The sequence below is a fragment of the Pseudorca crassidens genome, chromosome 3, assembly GCF_039906515.1.
Source record: "Pseudorca crassidens isolate mPseCra1 chromosome 3, mPseCra1.hap1, whole genome shotgun sequence".
Taxonomy (NCBI): Eukaryota; Metazoa; Chordata; class Mammalia; order Artiodactyla; family Delphinidae; genus Pseudorca; species Pseudorca crassidens.
The window spans coordinates 95,274,846-95,299,128 of NC_090298.1; the positions used below are offsets into that span (position 1 = coordinate 95,274,846).

Sequence of the window (24,283 nt, forward strand, 5' to 3'; positions counted from 1 at the left end):
TGGATTCTTAACCACTGCACCACCAGGGAAGCCCTTCCAACTGTTTTTGATAAAATTTTTGATCCTCAGATCTCATTATAGTAAGTATCTGCACAAATGAGTAATTAATTTTCATATATCACCACCAAAATTTTCAAGTTGTCCTACTCTTTCTTTAAAACCCCAGGGGCAGGAACAGGAGACCTGCAGGTCCCTTCTCCCTATGATATTTCATGACTTGTGAGAAGAGGTGGCCTTAGCTATCACATAAACAGAGACCCTCAGTTCAAAGTCTGAGAAACCAGACTTTTGAGCGTTTGAGCAAGATTGGAAATAATTGCCCAAATTCCAAGTAGTGTGTCTCTTCAGATGACTAATGTCCTCCCTGTGGTCAGCGACTTCATCCAGGTCATGTCCACCAATGTGGGAAGAATGCCAGCATTCAGGTAATATGAATAATCTGGCTGATTTTTGTTGAACACTTTTCAGACAAGGAGAAAGCTTGAGGTGGAGAAGCATTTTGAAATGTTTGTCAAGCTTTTTCTTAACTGATTATTCAACTCTCTTGGCACAGATGGCTTTGGGTCTGTCTGTAGCATTTGAATGACCCCTGAGTAAGGCCAGGTGGCTGTAATTTAATATAAACAGGCCTTGAAATTTTCAGATACAGGAGAGTCTTAGTAGCTACCTTAAGTTATAAAAAGAAGCAAATCTATAAGACACAAGAAGAGAGTAAATAAATAGCCAAAGCAAAACTGACTTCTGAAACAACAGTGAATAATTCTAAGAGCAAAGTCCTGCATATCCACAGGGAATGGCCAAAGAATTTGAGTTCAGTTATTTTATCTTATTTAATATTGGCTCAGAGCTGATATTCTTATGTGTGAACATTAACTGAATTTTTCATTTTTTTCCAAAAAGTGACACATGGATTGTACCTATCCTTTGGATAAAAAATGGAACTACACAGTCTTTAGTCTGGCTAGATAAAAGCAGCAGTAAGTAACAAATTTTAAAAAATATCTCCACATATATATGCAAATATATATATGTGTATGTATATATATATGTGTGTAAACATATATATATTATATATATATATATATATATATATATATAAAGGCAGAGACTAAAATGTTGAAATGTCTATCTTTTTTTTTTTCTTTCTTTCTTTTTTTTTTTTATTTTGCGGTACGCGGGCCTCTTACTGTTGTGGCCTCTTCCGTTGCGAAGCACAGGCTCCGGATGCGCAGGCTCAGCGGCCATGGCTCACGGGCCCAGCCGCTCCGCGGCATGCGGGATCTTCCCAGACCGGCGCACGAACCCGTGTCCCCTGCATCGGCAGGCGGACTCTCAACCACTGCGCCACCAGGGAAGCCTGAAATGTCTTTTGGAAAGCTATCTTGTTTACAACTAAAATATTGTATCATTCTTGTTGAACATAGAGCTTTAAAGAAAAGTTTCTGATCAAAAGCCATTATATGTGAAAAAATATAATTATGTGGTAAGATCAATATGTATTTTACAATATCTTTACTTTTTGTTTTATTGGACTTATTGTTTAGAATTAAGAGGGTGTAGTACAGATGTGTAGTAAAATATTTTTAAAATGTACCATTTCAAACTTTTCACCTGTTTCTTTGTAGAAGTATTCCCTGAAATGCAAGTTTCAGATTCTGATCATGACTGGGTGATTTTAAATTTGAATATGACTGGATATTATAGAGTTAACTATGATAAATTTGGTTGGAAGAAATTAAATCAACAGCTTGAAAAAGATCCTAAGGTAAGGTTATATTTTTACACCTTTTATTAAATATCATTAATATTGCACTCTCCAGCCTTTAGAGGTTGAGCTTTCATCAACCTGTCTGGTGGGAACCTGACCCCTGTTGCCACCCCTCACCCCAAGGCATACTGGATTTTTTTTTCTTATTCTTAGAAAGGAGAGGTTTTGGTTGAATGCATTGAGTTTTTGAACATTAATCTCACTTTTCCACAATAATTTTACCTTTCTAGGTAAAAAATCAGAAGAATTTCCTATTAACCATTAATTTTGTGACCTTAGGCAAGTTAAATGTTCTGCTTCAATTTCTTCACTTTAAAATGGGAATAATATCATATCTTTCTTATTCCTTATGAGGATTAGAGGTGATGTAAGTAAACATATACTTAAAATTTCAAAGCCCATAATATGTGCCAGTACGTGTATGCTAGAAAATGTTAATTTTCTAAAAACTGTATTTTCACCCTCCCTCAAAGGAGACAATTTAATTCACAAGGTATCAATAATAATCCAATATTGCTTTAAGTTGTAAAAACAACTGTAAATTATTATGCAATATAGAAATATTAAAATATTGGCTACCTCTTATCAGTCAGATTTTAATTGGTTGAATTAAACCAAATCTCCATTGGTGCAGATGGGTGCTGGCTTAGAGGTCTATAGAGTTGGCTCTGCTGTGAAATCTTGGGCTGTTCATTTAGTCTCTATTCATAAAACTAGAGAGTTGAACTAAAAGATATCTTAGGTGTCTCTCTCTTCAAAAGTTCTGTGAGTCACATAGCAGCCTCTCTGGCAGAAGAGGCAGTGCACAGCATACTGGTCCAGAGCTCGGGTTCTGGGTCAGGTAGACTTCTGTTCATATTTTTGTTCATCATTTACCAGATGTGTGACCTTGGGCCTCTTGTTTGCCCAGTCATGCCTTGGGTTCCTTATCAGTTTAATAATGGGTGTAATAGACCTTAAAGGGTTGTTGTGAAGATTAAATAAGGTGATGTGTGTAGTATGTTTAACAGAGGCCTGACACAATTTGGGCATTCAGAACATGATCAGTAATTTTTAAAAATTATCATTGGTCTTTTGAATAAAGGTACAAAAACCAGTTATAATAATACTTTATTTAAAAATCTTTTTCAGAGTAGCTAAATTCTTTTTAATTTCTAAGGGCAGTCTTAGCCATGGAAGCACTAGGTCATGCCATTATAGCTATGATTTCTTGAAACCCTTGTAGATTTACTTATTGGAAAACTGGGGTCAGTTATTCATACAACATAGTTGCTGAGCAAATAAAACATTTCTATTATTAATATTAATCTAGAAAATGTAAGTGTTATTATTACTGCCGGAAAAGATATGCGGCTACAACAAAGGAAAGAATTAAGCTTGGCTTGTTCAGATGCTTAAAGGGATGTTGTGAAGATAAATTTTCTGGGACCACATATATGAACATGCTGGGGAGGGTATTGAAGGACTGCTGTAGGAAACTTTGGGCACCCTTAGGACACAAGCTGAGACAGAGTCCTGTGGCCTGACAACGCCAGGGAGCTCAAACCGAAGCCTGAGGAGTTAGGTGGGCAGTTGACTCCTGCCTTTTCATGGTTCAAAGGGCTCTGTTGGTGGTATTGTGTCAAATTAGTAAACTCTTGAGAAGAGAGATACCATTGAAAAGAGTACCTCACTATTGCCAAAATAGAGCTAAGTAATATTCTCTAAGGCTTCCTATGCCAAAAAGTCCCCTGACAACAATTTGGACGTTGTGATACGATTTAATGTATACTTTCTGTTTTGGAGAGGCCCTTTAAACTTGGCTTCCTGTTTTATTTTTTAACATGCTGTTTTTCACAGAGTATTTTGGCAAAACTCTCAACCATATTTAAGCCTTATGATTGATGTCCAGAGGGATCACTTATCAAAAGCAGATGTATAATAAATAAATTATGGGAACTATCCTTAGAAATGATCATTTCTCTGTACATAATTCACATGAAAGTGCTTTGTAAGCAGCAATGATCTTTAATGTTGTTATTATTTTGAAAGTTATTTTTTCACTAAAAATGTTCTCATCTTTTCCTGAACATTTTTGGATCTCATTTGCAGGCTATTCCTGTTATTCACAGACTTCAGTTGGTTGATGATGCCTTTTCCTTGTCTAAGTGAGTATATTTTCTTCTTTCATCATTTTAGCGTATACCTTGAGAAATTTATAAAAATAATTATCTCATCATTATGAACTTGGTTCTTTAGCACATACAGGCCCTAACTTATTAAGATTAGGATCAAATTCTGTGGTTATTGTGGAATTTATGATATAAAAGTTGCTAGAATATGCGACAACATGGATGAACGTTGAGGACATTAAGCTATGTGAAATAAGCCAGGCACAGAAAGACAAATACTGTATGTTTCTATTTACATGAGGTACTTGGTAGTCAGAGTCAGAGAGACGGAAAGACTGGTGGTTGCCAAGGGCTGGTGCAGGAGGGTGGGAGGGGGCAATGGGGAGATATTGTTTAATGGGTACAGAGTTTCAGTTTCACAAGATGAAAAGAATTATGGAGATGGATAGAGATGATGGTTGCACAACATTATGAATGTATTTTTTTTTAACTTTTTATTGGAGTACAGTTGATTTACAATGTTGTGTTAGTTTCTGCTGTACAGCAAATTGAATCAGTTATACATATGAATGTATTTAATACTAGCGAAACATACACTTTAAAACGGTTAAGAAGACAAATGTTATGTGTATTTTGCAACAATAAAAGAATTAGAAAAAAAGGCAATTCAAAAAAGTCATTATCAGGATAAGAGCAATAACATCTACTACTATTAGAAATGAAAGCCACAGAAAACAATGTTTTTTACAACAATTTGACAAGAAGGAATATGTTCTTTCTCAAGTCAAAACTTGGTAGTTAATTATATGAAAATCGTATATTTTCAATCAAATTAACTTTGGTATAATAAGGTTTAAACTGATTATGGAGAAATTTTGAAAGACTCTTAAAGGAGCAGCAAAGAAAATTCAATGTTTTAAAAAGAAGCCCTGGGCTTCCCTGGTAGCGCAGTGGTTAAGAATCCGCCTGCCAGTGCAGGGGACATGGGTTCGATCCTGGTCCGGGAAGATCCCACATGCCGCGGAGCAACTAAGCCCATGCGTCACAGCTGCTGAGCCTGCGCTCTAGAGCCCGCGAGCCACAACTACTGAGCCCATGTGCCATAACTACTGAAGCCCGCGCGCCTAGAGTCCATGCTCCGCAACAAGAGAAGCCACAGCAATGAGAAGCCTGCACAACACAAGGAAGAGTAACCTCCGCTCGCCACAACTAGAGAAAGCCTGTGAGCAGCAACGAAGACCGAACACAGCCAAAAATAAAATAAATAAATTTGTAAAAATAAATAAATAAAATAAAATGCCTTTCCATGAGAAAAAAAAAAAAAGGAAGCCCTTAAAGGAAAACCTTTAGAAGGATGCAGTAGAGATGATGTAAACAGAAAAAAGTAATATTGTTTAAATATTTATAGGATTATTGCAAAATGTATAAGAATCATTATTTTAAAAATCTCAAGAGTAAAAACTTAGGTAAAATACAAGTGATTCAGACTTGCATTTGTAAAGACTGCTAAATGTTTGGGGTTTTTTGTGGGGTTTTTTGCGGTACGCGGGCCTCTCACTGTTGTGGCCTCTCCCGTTGCGGAGCACAGGCTCCAGATGCGCAGGCTCAGTGGCCATGGCTCACGGGCGCAGCCGCCCCGCGGCATGTGGGATCTTCCCGGACCGGGGTACGAACCCGTGTCCCCTGCATCGGCAGGCGGACTCTCAACCACTGCGCCACCAGGGAAGCCCCTAAATGTTTAAATGGATAAATTTAGGAAGATTGTAGAAGATGTATTCATATTTTTCTAAGATACTGGAAGTTACGGAAATAAAGTAATTGATGTATCCAAAAAAAAAAAGTTTCTGGAACTAAATAGATTATCAATTAATATTTTGAAGTGATTTTTGTTACCCAATGATGATGACTGTAGGTATAATTTTAATGAGCCTGAATTTTAGTGTATTACAGAATTATTGATTTCATTTATATTGGATTTACTCAATATAAGCTCTGCTGATAAGTTTCTAACCAGGAAAATGAATATATGCTCAGAACTTAAATTCCAGACAGTAAAATTAAGGAGTACACATAATAAATGATACAGTGTGTTCTCTCTTTCTTTGGCCTGTTGTATTTCTTGAATGAAGGTCTGCCTATTTTATCCTTCGTTTTTTTACCACTTTTCCCCATGTGATGTACAGCACATTTCCCCGCCCACTACTTTGCTGAAACATTTCTCTAAGATTATCATGACTTTATACTGTTAACCACATCCTCCTGCAAACTTCTTTTTTGACTTCCTGAGGCTCCAATATGCAAACCTAGTTCTCCTCCAGGATCTGACTTCTCTTTTTCCTGCTGCCGTGAGCATCCTTAAGACCAATCATGGTTATGTTATTTTCTTCTATCTTTCCTCTGGATAATTCATGCCTTCTGATGGTTTCAGTGATCATTTTATTATGTACATGTACAGTGCCTAGCAGATATAAGGTACGCAATAAATGTTTATGAAAGGATATGTTGATGACTTCTAAATCTAGGTGTCTATTTGTCTCCTCCTGTCTTCTGTTTATCCTGTGGTCATTTAAATTCAGTACCTTAAACACTGAACTTTATTTCTGTCTCTACATTGCTCCTGCTATCAATTTCTCTCTGTCTGTCGAAGCTACTACTACTTTTCCCATCCCCACACTTGAAACATCAGAGATAACCTTGACTGCTCTTTCTCTCTCTCTATCTCCCATCAAGTCATCATGTCTTATCTATTCACTCTGGGGTTCTCGGGAATGTCTTTTGGATTCTCACCTCACTTACCACCTTCACTGCTTCTGTGCTAAGCCAAGCTTCCATCACCCTTTGCCTAGCCTATTGCATTAGCTTCCAGCCTTTAGTCCTTTAGAATTCTATTTATATTAGAAGTCCATTCTGTTTTCTGCAGCACGGTTGCAACAAAATTTTAAGGTATTGATTTCATGATGTTACCCCGGCTGTTTAAACACCTTCCCACCCCATGTAAACTCTTCATCCTGATACTCAAGGCTCTCCACACTTTTGATTTACCTTACCTATTAACTCCCATCTCTCACTACACATAAAAGAAATTCCCTGCCTCGGTTAACTTGGTCTGCCCATCACACTAATTCCCACTTTATCTTCTTGCCTATCGCACTAATTCCCACTTTAAACTGCCTTCCTCTATCTCTCTACTTATTCCAATCCTACCCTTCCTTCACTGCTTTTCTCAACTTCCTTCTCCAGAAGGCCTCCCTGCCTCTCCCATCACATGCGTATATTTTTCTTCTTTGCTACTTTATTGTATTCGTTGCCTCTGCTAGGGCCTTTGAGTAACACCTTCTTATGTGCAAGTCTCAGCTCTTCACTAAGTAATAAGCTCCTCTCTGGTAAGCAACACTTGTTTTGTGTTCCTACTAGTATCTGGCAGAGCATTAGATAATGACTTTTAATTAATACTTGTTGAATGGAAATTATAGTCTCTTAAGAATGTATACCAAATGCACAAATATTCTAGTGCCTGACAATCAGCCCAACATTTGGCCTGGATTTTCTACAACCTCCAAGAATTTGGGCACTTGAACCTATCAAGCTGAAATTGAGGGTCTGTCCACATCGCTTGGGTTCTACTTCATCGATGAGATGGCACTTTTACCCTCTAGCTTCTTGGTTTCATATACCTTATTGAAGTCAGGCACTGAAGCATGGAACAAATATGAGTTTTTGAGTCTGTGGGTTTTTTTTAAACCAAACAGAAACAGTTATATAGAGATTGAAACAGCACTTGATTTAACCAAGTACCTTGCTGAAGAAGATGAAATCATAGTGTGGCATGCAGTTTTGGTGAACCTAGTGACCAGGGATCTCGTTTCTGATGTGAACAACCATGATATATATCCACTATTAAAGGTAATTTCATTCTTTGTTAGATGGTTTTTTTTTTTAATTTCTGTCTTCCTCCTTCCATATTTTAGATAGTGTCTGTGAAAGTGGTCTTTCCCAAAAGAATAGTCTATTTGTTCTGTATATATTCATTTTCTTAGGAATGGTTGTTTACTCTTAGAAGAAAATACCTTAGTCATAGACCTGGTCTAGGAGATGAGTATGAGAGAAGTTTGGACAGTTTCTTAATTCTTGGTGAGGTATAAATGTGTCTTAAGAAACCAGAAGTGGATGGAAATGGTATGCCTTTTTTTTCTTATTAAAAAAGGATAGTATCTATTAACAGCTGTTTCCCTAAAAGATTGTTAGTCTAACAGAATGATTTTTCACAATTCTATATCCATGATTTATATCCTCTGATTTATAGGGCCGGCACTTAAAACCAGAGAGTTATATTCCAAAAAAGTAAACATTTTGAAGCTGCTTTTGATATTGGGAAGAGAGATGGCGAAATTAGAGTTAATGAATGAAGAAATAACCATGCCAACTTGTCCTTATAAAAGGGGAAAATAACATCTATAAAAGGGGAAATTTCTGTTATTAGATCTTTAACAGTGATTGTAAGAAAGATGGCACAGGTAAAACCAAAGCCAAAGTTTGGAAGCAGCCCCTCGGAGAGTTAAGGGCCACAAACAAAACAGCAAGTGTAGTAGGTGATGATTCCAAGTGAGAGTCTGGAGCAGTGCACTTCGGGGTTCCAGACTTTCTTTTATCTAGTGTACAAAGTGCTGATGGGAACGTACTTGAATGTGGCATGGCGACCAGTAGGAGAAGGCACTTGTTGGTGGGATCAAGGTGGCTCACTGATAACATCTGATCACTGGTTTTGAGAGAAGAAGTAAAAGCTAATGTTTGTTTTTAAAAATTTTCAATGAATAACATTAATTTATTCTGAGGGATGTATTGGTAAGTGTAGGACTATTATAACCTTATTATTTACCAGCCGATAGCTCAATTGAAGAAATTTTATTTTGGAGTCAGGGCTTAAATTAATCCAAGGCATAAATCAGTATTCCTTGTTTTTTCAGAGATATATATATACTAAGCATGGAAGTTTCAAGGTAGAAAGTTTGTTTTATATTTCTCCATTTTTTCTCTATTTTAAAGACAACTGGAAATGTTTGGGTGATAGTAAATGATAAGAATGTTTGATATTTATTGAATTCCTACTATGTGCCAAGCAGTGTGCTGACACACATCATATTGTTTACGTATTGCTTACGTTTGAGGAAACTGAACCTATAGAGGTTTTAAAAGTTATACATTTAGTGACAAATAAAGATTACTTCTGAAGAAATATCTGTCACCTCTCTGTTAATGTCTTTTCAGTCAAAGAGAAAAGCAGTGTAAATTGGGTGTTGTGAGCAGAACTAACAGTATATTTCCTTTATTGTTTATAGAAGTATCTGTTAAAGAGACTTATCTCAATATGGAATACTTATTCAACTATAATTCGTGAAAATGTGGCAACATTGCAGGATGACTATTTAGCTCTGTAAGTACTTTTTGACCAGTGATCATTGAATTAAATAATTCATATTAACGGATAGGCTTCCAGATTCATAAAATAAGATACTAATAGTTATGATTCACTGAGAGATTTGTGTGCCATTTGAGAATAGTAGATTTGGGATTAGTGAGCTACATGTATCCTAATAGGAAATAGTAGTTTGGGAATCTGAATTTACCTGCGAAGCACATACAAGTACACACAGGAATTTATAGCTTTATATTCTCCAATCTTAGGCTACTGGTTGAAATCTTAAGTATGTTGTACTATTGATGAAGGGTTGTGTTAAGCAAAACCAGCCTATACAAACAAATTGAAGGGTATAGGAAGGATACACAGGGAAAAAAATCCCCTCTGTATATTCTTGATGACAGAGGGAAAAGTTCCATTATTTATGTCAGACAGAAATTCTAACATTATGCAGATATGATTAGGGAGGTTGACAGTGAACTGTATCAGTCATCTGTGTGTGAGCATGACCAAGTATTGCAAATGATTTCCCCATCATTGGTTCGGTTAGGGGACTATGCCTGTTGTCAAGCTACTCTGGAAAGGGGGAGAAAGGCAAAACAGGGCTGCAGTACCGCTGGCATCCCTGTGACACAAGGTTTGTGTGTGTAGGCTGGGCTTCCAGATTTAGCGAGGGAATCTGTGACCAACAATGAATGGTACAGGGATTATATTTACAGCTCTAGTCAACATCAAGCCGAAACCAATTAGACCAAGTAAGAAATACAAAAGGTGGGGTTATTCTCTCTCACAAGTATCCTTCTGAGAGGGGAGAAATTTTAGAGCTAGGGCGTGTGAATGGACAAACAATGTGGTTGGATTTACAGATGGATGGAAGACGGCGGGGATGAGCTAGGATGGAAAGTGGGTAGGCAAGTTGTATAGGCAAACAGAAAGGCCCAACCAGGCACAGCACCTTTGTTAACCAGCCATGGCCTTGGCTCTCCTAAACTGGCCTGAAGTGACCTGCTTTTTGTAGCATCCCTGGGCCAGTTCTCTTCAGAGCAATCTCAGGGAGTTAGACTGTGCTTCTAGAGAATTCCATCTTGCTGCTGCCAGCTTGGGGTGGGTGGGGAGAGGAGTGAATGTGTAAATGAGTGCTCAGAACTGTCTCTCAGAAGGTCTCCCCCCCTGGAGATTCTACCTCTGCTTATCAGAAGGTCAGGCCAGGCTGGGATGAAACTGGAGGGAGGGTGGAGCAATGGAGATTTGCCTCTTGGCATTTTCCGGAAACTCCTGACCCATTTGAATTCCTTTACCTCTTACTCCAAACTGCAACACCTCAAGGCACCGCTCATCTGGATTTATCATTGTTCTTCTCCACGTTCTTTTGAACTGATTTTGTTTGCAATGGGAATGTGTACCTCTGCTCAGCTATGAAAACAAAGCAGAAACCTCCATTCTTTTTCTGGAGACAACGTTAATAGCCAGGAGGAAGAAACAGAAGCTTAAGCCAGGAGAGGCTAGCTGTCGAAGGAGAGAAATAAACCATTCCCTCTGCTCTCACGTGTAGAGAAAGAACTTTATTTTTAAGTGTGTTATATCAGATACTTAAAAGTCATTTTTTTTAATCTGTAAGGGAGTTATTGTATAAGGGAGGAAAAATAAATTGATAACAGATGTGGCATGTGTGTACACCCGTGTGTGTTTGAGGGAGATGAAGGAAGGCAGTAATTTATCTCTTACTTTCAGAAAGTACCAGTCTTGGAGCTTATTTGGTGCCTGAGAGCCTCTCAGCAAATATTTCCCTGAACCTTAAATACAGTTGCCATCCACAAAGGCTGTTTTTTAACAAACCTGATGTGATTGGAAGGATGTTTTCAAATACCCATCTTTTTATGAAACACATATTCTTGGCGGCAGAAAAAATCAATGCAGTAATGAAAAATACATGTTTTTCTTTGATATTTCCTTCAAGAATATCACTGGAAAAACTTTTTGGAACTGCGTGTTGGTTGGGTCTTGAGGACTGTCTTCAGCTGTCAAGAGACCTTTTCAGAAACTGGATGAACCATCCAGAGAATGAGTAAGTGTAATATTGTAATTGCCCTTCTTTTTGTTCTGTTTCAGCACCAACAATTTCTCTTCCTTTTGATGCTCTTACTCTGGGAGTGAACATTTTGTTTTCACTTAGATAATCTCTCTCTCTTACTTTTTTTTTCAAATGTCCTTTAAAACACACACACACACACAATTGTCTCATGGAGGTCTGTGCATAGCAATAGATTAGAATTTATACACGGAATTCTCATCCGGGACCTCTCATTGCCGGTGCATTCCCTAATACGCACCTGTGGTTATCTCGAGTCTTATTTAGGTTGTTCATTATAGTTATTTATTCACATATATAAAAGTGCATCAGTGCATCTCTTTCTGTGTAAGTTTGCAGTCTCACTGACACCTGAGACCAACACTCTGTCATTCTGGTGTTATTATATTACCTTTAAAATATGACCTCATATGGACTCTTAGAGAATGTGATAATAAGATATGAAACCAAACTGAGTTATCAACACACACTGTTTGTACTGTTCTAATTTACTTCTCCCTCAAAACTCCTTAGTTTCTGAACTAATTTGACGATCTCAAGATGTTAATATGAATGACAGTTTTCACAATTGCTTCTCTAGATTCCTACTTTTGATATTTATATCTGAGATCACAGACATTTTTTCTAGATTTATACTTCTAACTATATGACAACCTAGATTAACATATAACTTAACTGCTATGAAAAATATCATTGCATGTTATACCTTACAGAATACCTTATCCGATTAAAAATGTGATTTTATGTTATGGCATTGCCTTGGGAAATGATAAAGAATGGGATTTTTTGTTAAATATCTACAATAATAAAACAAAGGAAGAAGAAAGGATTCAACTTGCTTATGCAATGAGCTGCAGTAAAGATCCATGGATACTTAACAGGTGATTATTACAACTTACCTTGAAAGGGCTCTTGGTGGAGGAATGCAATTAATAAACCAAAGGGAGAAAAATAGAAATGAGCTAATATAAGAATTAATATGAAGGATACTTATAATTCAGTAACTTAGAACCATATGGGATTTTAGCTCCATTTATTTAAATTTACTCTTTCCATTGGATAATGTTTACGTATTTATTTTCTGCCACATGTGCTTTTACAGATATATGGAGTATGCCATCACTACATCTCCATCCACTTTTAATGAAACAAATATAATCGAAGCTGTGGCAGCCTCTGAAGTTGGCCGATACGTTGCAAAGGACTTTTTAATCAACAATTGGCAAGCTGTGAGTGAAAGGTAAGGAGGAAATGGGAGACCTCTCTTTCATTTAGTTCATTGGTTTGGTGCTAGTGGCTCAACTTTAGTCTGGCCAGGTCACTAAAGTCCTTTGCATTGACTAGAAAACTGATACATTTTCCTGCGTTTAGTCTCACCACAAACTAGCTGTGTGAAAGATAAGGTCACTTATCCTCAGTTTTGGCTTTTTTTGTGAATGTAGATTTGCATGGGGTACTTATCTACCTCAATTTCCCACTGTGCCCACTAAGAATCTTGTCTTCAGAGACACAGATTAGAGCAAGTCATGTGTTTTGGTATGAGTGTACATCATCCATTCATTTCTTTTGTGAAGTACATCACCATATCTTTAAGAAACAGCAATGTTCATTACTACATAAGCTTGGATATTGCTTGTGCCTTTTGTCAGATTCCCTTTATGTATCTGGCTTCCATGTTCTTGAACTTTTTGTGTTTCTCACCTTTTAAGATTAAATCTGCTTGCTACTTAGCCTGCCAGGTAAAATAGACGTTGAAATGCACAAGTCAGGCAGCATACCCTCGATAGCTGCTCTTTCTAGAACATGACTTAACCATACGTTCGTTTTGCGAGGGGTGGGAGGGTGGATCAAGCCATTTTATTGAGGGGCTTCAGGGGAGGGTCGAAGGGCTGGGAAGACAAGGAGATCTGACAGCATCCTTCTCCAGGCCAGGATCTCCCCAGCTTCACAGTCTCTGAAAGCCTGAACCATGCATTCTTAAAAGCCTCGAATAATATGTCCTACAACTATTCACATACTGAAGAGTTAGCAGATCAGAGTAGACAACAGTTCAGGTACATACACAGCTATAAAGTTGGAAGATAATTTTTGCAAATAAATTTAGGTCTTTGGAACAGAAGATATATTTAGAATATAAATGTTTAAGAATCTGAATATGGTTCTCTTATACAGCAAAATAATGGAATGTTTTTCTTTTATGGACATGTATTGAACACCTTTACAATACACCAAAAATGTATTTTTAAATCAGAAATTTTAAACATGTAGATAAAAGCTCTTTTGTACAGTACCGTTTTTCTGGCTCATCAGGGGGACATGCATAGCATACTCACAATATTGAGAAAATTGGCCTTATCTCTTGTTTTAAATTATCATTCTAGGTTCATTGTTCAGAGAGCCTTATGACCTTGGGGGTAAATTATGTCTTCCATTTTTGTTTAAGTCATTAAAGGTAATGCCCTCCTTCCCAGGTCCTACTTCCCAGTGGGAATTTGGGAGTTGGTTATAAATCAGAAGTATTTACTCAGGTAGCCTTGTTCCATGAGGTTTCAGAGGTTCCAGCCTCGTAGGGCTGTCTGTTACGTTCTGTTCCCTCTCCCTGGAGCTTGTATCGAAGGCTCTGACCCCCATCATGCCCCCTCTTGGGCTGACATGCCTAGCTTTGCCTGGACTGGAAGCCATCTGCCCTCTTGCTGCCGTGATCATTTTGCTCAAGATCATTCACTTCAGCTACAGTCCCTGACTGTTTTCTTCCAGAGCATCCTGCCGAACAATCTAGCAGCAATTTTGGAATTAAACTGCTGAGAGAACAGCTCCTTTAAAAAATAAGTGATGATTTTCCTGAGGACCCAGCTTGTAATCACTGCAGCCTATAACAGTCTCCCTGCCTTCAGATGCCCTGCCGGGCCCTGAGAAAGATGCAGCTTTAGGTGGTTCATACACCTAAAGACTCCCAAGCCCACTCTACCCCTTGAAAATCAGAATCTGCCAGAATAGGGTGCAAAATCTATACCTTTCTCTAGCACCCCAGGTGACCCCGGTGTAGTTGAACATGGAACCAATTGACACTGGATTAAAAAAATATCTAAGCCTGCATTGCTCAATATGATAGCTACTAGCCAACATATGGCTATTTAAATATAAATTAAGTACAATTAAATAAAATTTAAACTTCAGCTCCTCAGGGAATTCCCTGGTGGTCCAATGGTTAGGACTCCACGCTTCCACTGCAGGGGGCACAGGTTCAATCCTCGACCCCTGGTTGGGGAACTAAGATCCCATAAGCCTTGTGGCACAGCCAAAACAAACAAACAAAAATTCAGTTCCTCAGTTGTACTAGCCTTGTTTTAAGTGCTCAGTGTGGCCAGTAGCTACCATACTGGACAGCTCAGATAGAGAGAATTCAACTGGACAACACTGCTCTAAGGGGTAAAACAACCTCTCAGTTTATTTCTCCTCTCTTTCTATACCATACACAGCACATGTAACTAGTTAAGCCCCCCAAATGGCTTTGAGCAACCCATGGGAAAGATTGCTCTTAATTTAAGTATGTGCTAATTTTTATTCCTCAGAAGAACTTTTTTCTGCATTTGGAGAACAGAAACATGTTTGCAGCGCTCTCTAAAAAGTCCATTGTCTGGCAATTTAAATGATTTAACTGTATTAAATACTAGTATAGAAGGACTTCCTTTAAAAAAAAAAAAACTCTAAACAGGTATTTCATTATCCCTACGAAGGTCTTAGAATTCTAAATGCATTCACTTTTAACCATGGCTTAAATGTTTTTATCTTTTATCAACAAAATGCCATGCTCATAAAATAGATGCCTTTCCTTTTCTGTTTATGATACATTAAGCTCAGTTACTCCTCTTACACATTCTGCTACAAAAAGTCTTTGAGACTCAAATAAATTTGCCTTCTACATCTAAAACATTTATTTTTAGGATTCGATTTATAGTCACCAGTCTTGCTGAATTTTGCAAATGATTTTGAATAGACAGTAATATTATATATGGATTGTTAAGAGGAAATAAAAGTTCAAATTAATAATTAAAATGTAATATACATTAAAATGGCACAGGAATGCTTACCTTATTCTTTGTACATCAGAATATTTACTTAGCACTTATTAAACAATTATATTTGACATGAATATTTGTATGTCACCAGGCTTCATAAAATGATAAAGGTAGTATAAAAGTGTAAGTAAACAAATGCGATGACAAATTAAATTTTATGTTATTTAAGTGAAAAGGATTTATTTTAAATTTGCTATAATGTGACCGATCACTCGCAAATTAGCTTTGAAACTGGTATTTCTCCAGTGCGTTTCACTGAGCGTTATTCATGGAGACACTGACAAGCCTTCTGTGAACAAAGGAGACAGTAGCCTATCGGTTTGGAAACTGTCTATTTTAACCTCCACAAATTCACAGTATATGTTAGCATCATAAAGCTCCAAGAAGCCCGTCAGAAGGAAATCTAGCATCTAGCCCAGCGTCTTGTCACTGTAATCCTGCTATGCACCGTCTATGCTAATGTAAACAAAGTGTCACTCTGCCAGTAGATCAGTTGTTCCAAGCGAAAGACAGATGAGAAACTAAATTCTCTAACCCTCTCATCTGGAACTGTAACTAGAACAACATTTATTTATTGATGGCCTATTAGTTAACATTTAGGCCTTGGTTTCCTCTTGCATAAAATGAAAGATGTCGTATGTGATCAGCTGTAAAGTTCTTTCTGGTAATAAGAAGTTCTGGCTTTTCTATGCCAAGGCACAGTTAGTTCAAGCTGTTGTTGGGGGTTATAAAGTGATTAAGACACGGTCTCCGATAAATGTTACAGAGGACAGATGGAGAGTGCTCTAGGGATTCAAAGAGAAGAAGGGGGATTTGAACAAGCAGGTGGAAAAACTCACCTTCTACATGGAAGGGAGGACACCAGTAATTGCCTGGGGGCAAGGCTGAGAGTCCGACTTGGGACTGATTGTCATAACTGGCTGGAGCTTAGGGCCCTGGAAAGGAGGCAATAGGGCTGGTCAAGCGTTAGAGTTGAGACACTGCCAATAGCAGTCCAGGAACATCTGCTCCCCTTAGCCAGGCCCCAAATTCTTCCCAGGGAGCCTAATCTGAATATATATTTTGGAACACTTGCTTGAGTAAAACAACTTTGGTTTGTTACTGCTTTTCAGTCCCACGTGCAGGGCACTGCACTGGTGGCTGTGGGGTATTTAGTTAATTGTTAGATGAGAGGTGATCTTTTGGATACTGATCCCAGTGAGGGAGCTTCCACTAACCATAAAGACATCTTTCAGGTTACAGAGAAATCAGTATGAACCTGCACTTGTGCATAGCTCCTATGAAGAAATGTGTGAATAGACACGAAACAATAGGATTTTTGTGACTTCTTATTGGATGTGGTAGAAATGATGTTTGCTTCATGCTTGTTATGTTGCTTTTGGCTTTCATAAAACGATTCAGGCTTCACCGCCTACAGCAATACCCTAGCTTTATTTGAATATAGAATACAAGGTATCATCACTTTCAGACTCAACTGATCCAAAACGAATCTTACCCTCTTCCTCACCAAACCCCTTATTTCTTCTCCAAATATGTGATACTGGCTAAAGTCCTATGCTTGAAAAACTTACACTCTTTTTTCTTTAACTTTTTATTTTAAATTGGAGTCTCGCCAATTAGCAATGCTCTGATAGTTTCAGGTGCACAGCAAAGCAACTCAGCCATACATATACATGTATCCATTCTCCTCCAGGTTCCCCTCCCATCCAGGCTGCCACATAACATTGGGCAGAGTTCCCTGTGCTATACAGTAGGTCCTTGTTGGTTATCCTTTTTAAATATAGCAGAAACTTACACTCATTTTTACTTCTACTCTTGTATTTCATGATGGGGAACATAGAGTTGAAAGGGTTAAATTGGAACAAACTGAGAGAATTAAGATGTTATCGGAGTGCTGTGTCCAAGCACTGGAGGGCCCATTTTCACTGCCTATCACTGGGTCAGGCGAGATAACCTGGCTGCCTCCATGCTTACCTAAGTGGCCAAGCTTGCTGCAGGAAATCAGACATGGCAGGGGAAGGGATGGGAGGGGAGGGCAAATGTGAGAAAGGAGAGAAGCGGAAGGTGAGATGGACTAGAGTCCCAAATCATGCTGACTAGCACTGAATGTTATCAATTTCTTGAAAGGGCAACTATCCTGACAAACGTTGCCTCCTGTCTTCATGTTAATACCTTTGACTACTGGTGGGCTAAGCTATCTGTAATGTATATATTTTTGTTGAGTACTGTTTCAAAGAGATTGCTCTCTCAACCAGAAGGATAAATCATCTGTCTCAAAAATATCTCCTCTTGAAACTTTCAAGAACAGGAAGGAATGAAGTGTGCCAGGCACCCTGATAGGTGCTTCAGTGTACATTATCTCATTTAATCTCCATCCCAATGCTTCTAACTATATGTTATTCCCCATTTTTACAATTTATAAGTTGCCACAAGGTAACTTCAAACCCAGCCCTGCCTCTGGGGTAACCTTTCTCCTGTATTTGGTAGAAAAATCACACGTTTAGCAACGTAGGTAGTTTTCTTTTGTTTGCTACTTTTTTTTAAGTCTGGAACTCAGTTTCTTTGCAAATTTTGTCAAATTTCTTGAGTCATTTCACAGGCTTTTTAAACCTGGCCAACCAAAATGAAGAACTAAGAAATATTTCTTCTTTCCCCATAGAAACAGATTTGGTTGCCTGAATTATATGTAGACAGTCTCTTATCCTCCACTTTGCTGAAGTAGACTCAGCTTAAGTTATAGCTGGGAACTTAAAAAGGACAAAAGCACTGTGTTTCTCTCACCTTTGTCTGCATATCATGCCGATGTTAACTCTTACAATTTTTAATTTCAAGTATACATTTTTGAAGTAAACCAATTGTATGTGTTAACTATCAACTATCAAGACAGAATCCTGATTCAACCCTTTCTTGTCCAGGCCATTATATTAACCTTTTAAATTTTCTTTCCTTTTTAATGCATCCAAAAGTCTTTCTTTACTTTTTTAACTACAGCAACACTTTGAGCAGGTATGTATCTGCTGTTTTTCCATAGCAACATTTCATGGCTGTTTTTCAGACAATTCTTGTCAGTTATTCAAGGTCACTAAACTAAAGGGGAAGTTTCAGTTACCATACCTGTTTGAGGGAGCTTAAGGAAAGCCAGAGTACTTAGCCCTCAGGGATCACCAACATTTTGAGAATCTCTTTCCAAAAAGCATATACAAATGCAGAAGTTTCAATAAGCTTTCAGGGTATTTTAGTCAGCGTTTCTGAAACTGATTCTATATTAACTACACTTTTTAAGGGGTATACTTTGAGTATTTACCTATTCTCTCTCTTTTTTTGTTTTTTTGCGGTACGCGGGCCTCTCACTGTTGTGGCCTCTCCCGTTGTGGAGCACAGGCTCCGGACGCGCAGGCTCAGCGGCTGTGGCTCATGGGCGCAGCCGCTCCGCGGCATGTGGGATCTTCCCGGACCGGGATACGAACCCGTGTCCCCTGCATGGCAGGCAGACTCTCAACCACTGCGCCACCAGGGAAGCCCTACCTATTCTCTTTTAAAATTTTTTAATTTGGGTATGTGACATCTGTTCTAACCACTTCATTTTGAAAGATAAAAACAGTTGTTGTTACTGTTTTTAAGAACAGCTTTTTATATTTAAATGAAACTTTTAAAACTATCTGTTACACAAATCAATATTAAACTATAATTCTTTGTGCTAATAGACTTTCCTATAGCATGAATTTTCTAGGAAAAGATGAAGCTAAACAAGTTCATATATGGTTTTGCTTAGATTTGGGAGTTAGGAATTAATAAGGGCTGTATACTTAGCATTTATCTGCTCTGTAGCTTTGTCTTGCCAAACATTTTCCACTCATGATTAGCATCTCGTTGCTTTGTAGGTATGGAACACAATCATTGGTTACTCTGTTATACGTAATAGGGAGAACCATAAGTACGGATTTACAGATCTTAGAGGTAAGTACTATAGATATTGTACATTATAAAGACAATTTAGAAGCCATTTTTTGTGTAGTTTGGAGTTGCTAAAATTAAAAATATGCTTTTCTGAATTGTTACAGTCTATGCTCCATTCACGGTATTATCACTGTGCAGGAAATGTCTTTTATTAATTATTATTTATTTATTTATTTTTGGCTGCATTGGGTTTTCATTGTGGTGCACGGGCTTCTAACTGCCGTGGCCTCTCCTGTTGCAGAGCACGGGCTCCAGGCACGCGGGCCTCGGCAGTTGTGGCACATGGGCCCAGCCGCTCCGCGGCATGTGGGATCCTCCCAGACCAGGGCTCGAACCCGTGTCCCCTGCATCGGCAGGCGGACTCCCAACCACTGTGCCACCAGGGAAGCCCAGGAAATGTCTTTTAATTCTGTCTTGCTCTTGAAATAGAGACCATTCTTGTTCATGGAGGGTTGTACTTCACCTGAATTATTGCAGTAGACTATGGCCCGGGCTCCCTGGCGTAGACTGTTCTTCCCTCCATCCCATCCATCACATCACTGCCGGTCATTGCCCTGCTCCCAAAGTTTCAGTATCTCATCATAGTTTTTAGAAGAAATTTTAAAATCTTGTCATTAGCACATGAAGCCCTTCATAATCTGGCCCCTGCGTTACTCCCTAGCTTCACTTTTGCCCACTTCACCAACCAGTGTCAGAGAATAAGAGGCATAGGTACCCCCGAACACTTTTCCTCTAGTTACACTGTACCACTTAACAGAATTTCTTAAATTATCATGTTGTTGCACATTTCCCAGATTTCAGAAACACTCTACCTTCCGTCTGGGGTGCCCTCCTCATGCCTGTCCTTGGCTGGGTAATTCCTAATCCTCCTTTAAGACCCTGCTTCAACCACATATTCTAGGAAATTTTTTTTTAATAAATTTATTTATTTTTGGCTGCATTGGGTCTTCGTTGCTGCATGCGGGCTTCTCATTGCAGTGGCTTCTCTTGTTGCAGAGCATGGGCTCTAGGCACGCGGGCTTCAGTAGTTGTGCCTCGCTGGCTTCAGCAGTTGTGGCTCACGGGCTCTAGAGTGCAGGCTCAGTAGCTGTGATGCAGGGGCCCAGTTGCTCCGCTGCATGTGGGATCTTCCTGGACCAGGGATTGAACCCGTGGTCCCCTGCATTGGCAGGCGGATGCTTAACCACTGCACCACCAGGGAAGCCCTCTAGGAAATGTTTAACTAACTAATTTACACCCTCTCCTCCTCTGTGCTCCCAAATCATCCTATATAGTTGTTACTATGAGAGAGAGAGGAAGAACTGGTAATTCCTGAAGGAACGATCTTTGTTTGGGTTTTGGCCCGCCTGAGGCTGAGCTGTCAGGACCTGATTTATCAAGGATTCCCCAGACAAGAGAGTGAGGGGCACACCCAAAAATCCTGGAACAAAAGCTCCTAGAATCAACTGAGTTTGTGTTGATATCTTCAAAAGTGCCTCTGTTCATCTTTATCTCTACAAAACCCAGTAGTTTTGTTGTTGTTGAACGAATGAATGAAGTTTGCATAACTTTAGCAATCCCCAAAGTTCCAAAATTCTATAATCACTGATAGTTCATTAAAAAAATGCAAAAATGGATTTAGCAGTAGTTAAATTATTGTAATTTTGAAAACAAGTGAGTTAGCTACCGTGAATATCTTTGTCAAAAAGCTGTTAATGACCAACAGTCCTACTGCAATGTATTGGTTCACGTGATAATATTGAAAACAATTACTAAAAATGGTAAATGAAAAGAAAGTCATATGAATTCCTTTTCCCTCCACACCAGCACAGTTTTTATACACTCTCCTTATCTCTTGCTCTGGTCTTTCTACTCCACCCTGCTGGAGCCTGTCCTCACTCATGCTCTCAAGCACCCGTGAAGCCCCACACACACAGTCCCACAGACACACATTCCCCTCCCACCCACTGTAGGTGCTCAATCGTGGGTGGTGCTGCTGGTGTGTGGCTCCCACTGCCTGGCAGGAATGCCCAGGTGTGGGAGAGAATGGGAGGTTTGCTCCTGGCCCCTTAATCTACTTTTTCCTAGAACCTTATTTGTCTTTTGCATTGTAGTTAGGCTTGACAACCCTATTACTACCTAATTTCAAGTACATTAGGATTTATGTGACCTTTTGTGAGCTGGTAGGGTACACTGTCATTTTATGGTAATGTGTGTTCTGAGTTATAATCCAATGACACAGAAATAGACTTTTGGAATATGATTTATTCAGTTCAATTATTATTATCCCAATTATTCAATCGGGATCTGTCTGGCTTGAATGTAATATTGCAACAAACATTCCCATAACTGAATGCTTGACCTGACTCAATGAAGGAATTTAACCAGTGGATGAATCCACTATAAATATTCTTAAATAAAGGGTAACATTTGTAAAGACATGGATGTTGTGTACCAGTTTTGAACTTTGGAAGTTGCAAAGTTTCTTTTGAAATAAGGAAAGGTCTCATTGTGTCTCTGTCTACAAATCTTGTATAATATCCAAAATGCATTCTGGAAATCTTGATTGAGCACCTACTATGTGCTTGGGGAATAGAGCAGTGAGTAGAATAGACAAAGTTCCTACTTCCTGGAGCTTCCAGTCTGCATCGGATTCTTCAGGACTGGTGTAGTCTTCATCACATTTTCTCAGTCACAGTCTCCTCAGGGACACACCATATAGGGACAGACATTTCTACTCATTCCAACTGTCATCATCCATTCACAAGATCATGTCGCTACTTAACATGAACTTTGTCTTACTGTGCCTACGTGAGAAGTTCAGTTGCACTGATGGACCAACCGTCTCTTTGTCCTTTCAGCTGCAGCAGTTTTGCAGTAACATGTTGGAGGAGCACCAGAGACTCACAGTTCAGGCCAAATTACAGACAATAAAGAATGAAAATCTGAAAAACAAGGAGCGAAGTGCCAGGATAGCTGCGTGGCTACAGAAAAACACATAATTTAGTGGCAACTTTCGGCCCTTCTCTTGCATATTATAATGTGCTCACGGTTTTGTCTTCCAATATTCTGTGAGTCTGGAAAACCACACGTTTTGTTATTCGTATTTCAGTCACATTTACTACTCAGAGTCCTGTTCTTCCCCTATTGTCACGTTTGGCCCTGAGGCTCAGTGATTGTTGAGGATTTTGCCAATGATGCTGTATTTCTGGGGAAGATTTTGCTTCATGTTGGGCTATAAACCACATGATTTACTTTAAATACCTTGGAAAAACAAATTTACCGTAGAAAGTTTTGCTTGTTCAGTTGTGAAGGCCAGTGGAATATTACATCATTGGGTAATGAGCACATTCTTTTCTGAGGGAAATACAGATTTGCAATACTCTAGGGTTTATTTAGTTCAATACTTAATGAGCAAATGACACAACAGTGTAAAGAAATAGAAACCAGAAAAATAATATTCACTAGAAGACAGACAAGCCAAAGAAATGCAAGTTTTAAAAAGAAGAAACAGACAATTTTGTGAGCCACATTAAGTGCCCCAAAGGCAAGAAATGTGTCTCCTCCTGCCCATTTCTCTCTCCCCAGTGCCTGCTGCATCACGCCACACTTTACTGGCTACTAACTTTATGGTGTCACAAAGAGACCTGGAATCGTAGGATCTATGAAGTACCCTTAGGATTGCTGTTGTGGAGAGCAAATGGAAAGCAAGGCTCTGCCCTGAAGCTCTTGACTGTAATTCACCTGTGGGACAGACACTCTTTCAGCCAAAATTTAGCAGCAAAAATGATGATGTCAACAGACAATAGCAATTATGGGCTAATCTCCATCGCAAAGGACAATGGTCAGATAAAGAGTAATAGAACTAAAAGACTAACCAGAGCATAATTTTTATAGCTTTGCACTCAGCAGATTAAGTTTGAAATGTGGTTTCATTTGGCCAAATTGAACCTGCTTGTAGTTTGGACAACTTTAAACATTTTCATCAATCACAAAGTATGGAATTAGCTTAGTTTTGTTACCCCTGATTTAATCAGGACAGCTAAGGCAAATCATCCTACTCTAGATTTTGTGTGTATACCATTTAATTCTTGTTTTCACTTTAATTTTGTTTTTACAGAATGGGGGCAAAACTACAGATCTTCTATCTACCTCAAAGTGATACTGTAAAGATTAAGGATTATGTCAATGAAAAGCCTTTAAATATGTCATATAAACTCAAGACAATGTGATCTAAGCGTTTTTTCCTATTTCTTCTGTAAGTTAATGTACCCACAAATTAATATGCAAGACAAAAGTTCACTTTCATAGTCATTTCACAAGAATATACTCCCTGAGAGGGAATGGGAGGTTATGGGACTTGGCCATGAGAACAGACCAAAGCACAGCCTGCACAGACTTGACCATGGGTCATAGGTCAGAGAGATTTTTCTTTAAATTTAGCAATTTAAAATATAAGCAATAAAACGTCTCCACGTCTTCAAATTGTTACGTGTGCAGTATCTTCCTGTGTTTTCTTAAACGTGCGTTCTCTGTTTCCCGTATCTCCTCCAATCATCCATCTCATCTTTTGATAACCATGTCACGTGTCCTCTCAACTGCTTTCTCCTCCTTTCTTTCTCTCCTCCACTTCCACTCCCTCCCCCTCCCTTGTGTTCCCCTGTCTTCCTTCTCCCTTTCCAGTAACCTCTGCCTTCCTTCTGCCTGGTTGTCCATGTCCCCTCTCCTTGATCTTCCTCCCCTCCTGTGCTCTCATTCGACCAAGTGTGCTTGGAGGCTGGCGCTCGAGATGCTGAGCGGGCTCTGATGCCTGTTATTGGTGATGCCAAGCCCTGATCCTACCAAAGGAGCACATTGGGCTCTTCAGACCATTTGTTGACAATT

At 38.8% G+C, this 24,283-nt stretch overlaps 1 protein-coding gene across 1 annotated transcript in view; it reads left to right on the plus strand.

Annotated features, from left to right (window-relative positions):
• The window catches only part of LVRN (laeverin), an 86,140-nt gene extending 62,256 nt beyond the window's left edge, over positions 1-23,884 (plus strand). Inside the window, exons 11-20 of the mRNA XM_067731485.1 lie at positions 901-977; positions 1,626-1,765; positions 3,860-3,915; positions 7,629-7,782; positions 9,216-9,310; positions 11,253-11,360; positions 12,098-12,265; positions 12,487-12,624; positions 19,345-19,420; positions 22,261-23,884. Of these exons, the coding sequence (XP_067587586.1) occupies positions 901-977; positions 1,626-1,765; positions 3,860-3,915; positions 7,629-7,782; positions 9,216-9,310; positions 11,253-11,360; positions 12,098-12,265; positions 12,487-12,624; positions 19,345-19,420; positions 22,261-22,401 (1,153 nt within the window). The 3' untranslated portion in view covers positions 22,402-23,884. The remainder of the gene's footprint in view (positions 1-900; positions 978-1,625; positions 1,766-3,859; positions 3,916-7,628; positions 7,783-9,215; positions 9,311-11,252; positions 11,361-12,097; positions 12,266-12,486; positions 12,625-19,344; positions 19,421-22,260) is intronic.
• Positions 23,885-24,283: the final 399 nt, after the last annotated feature.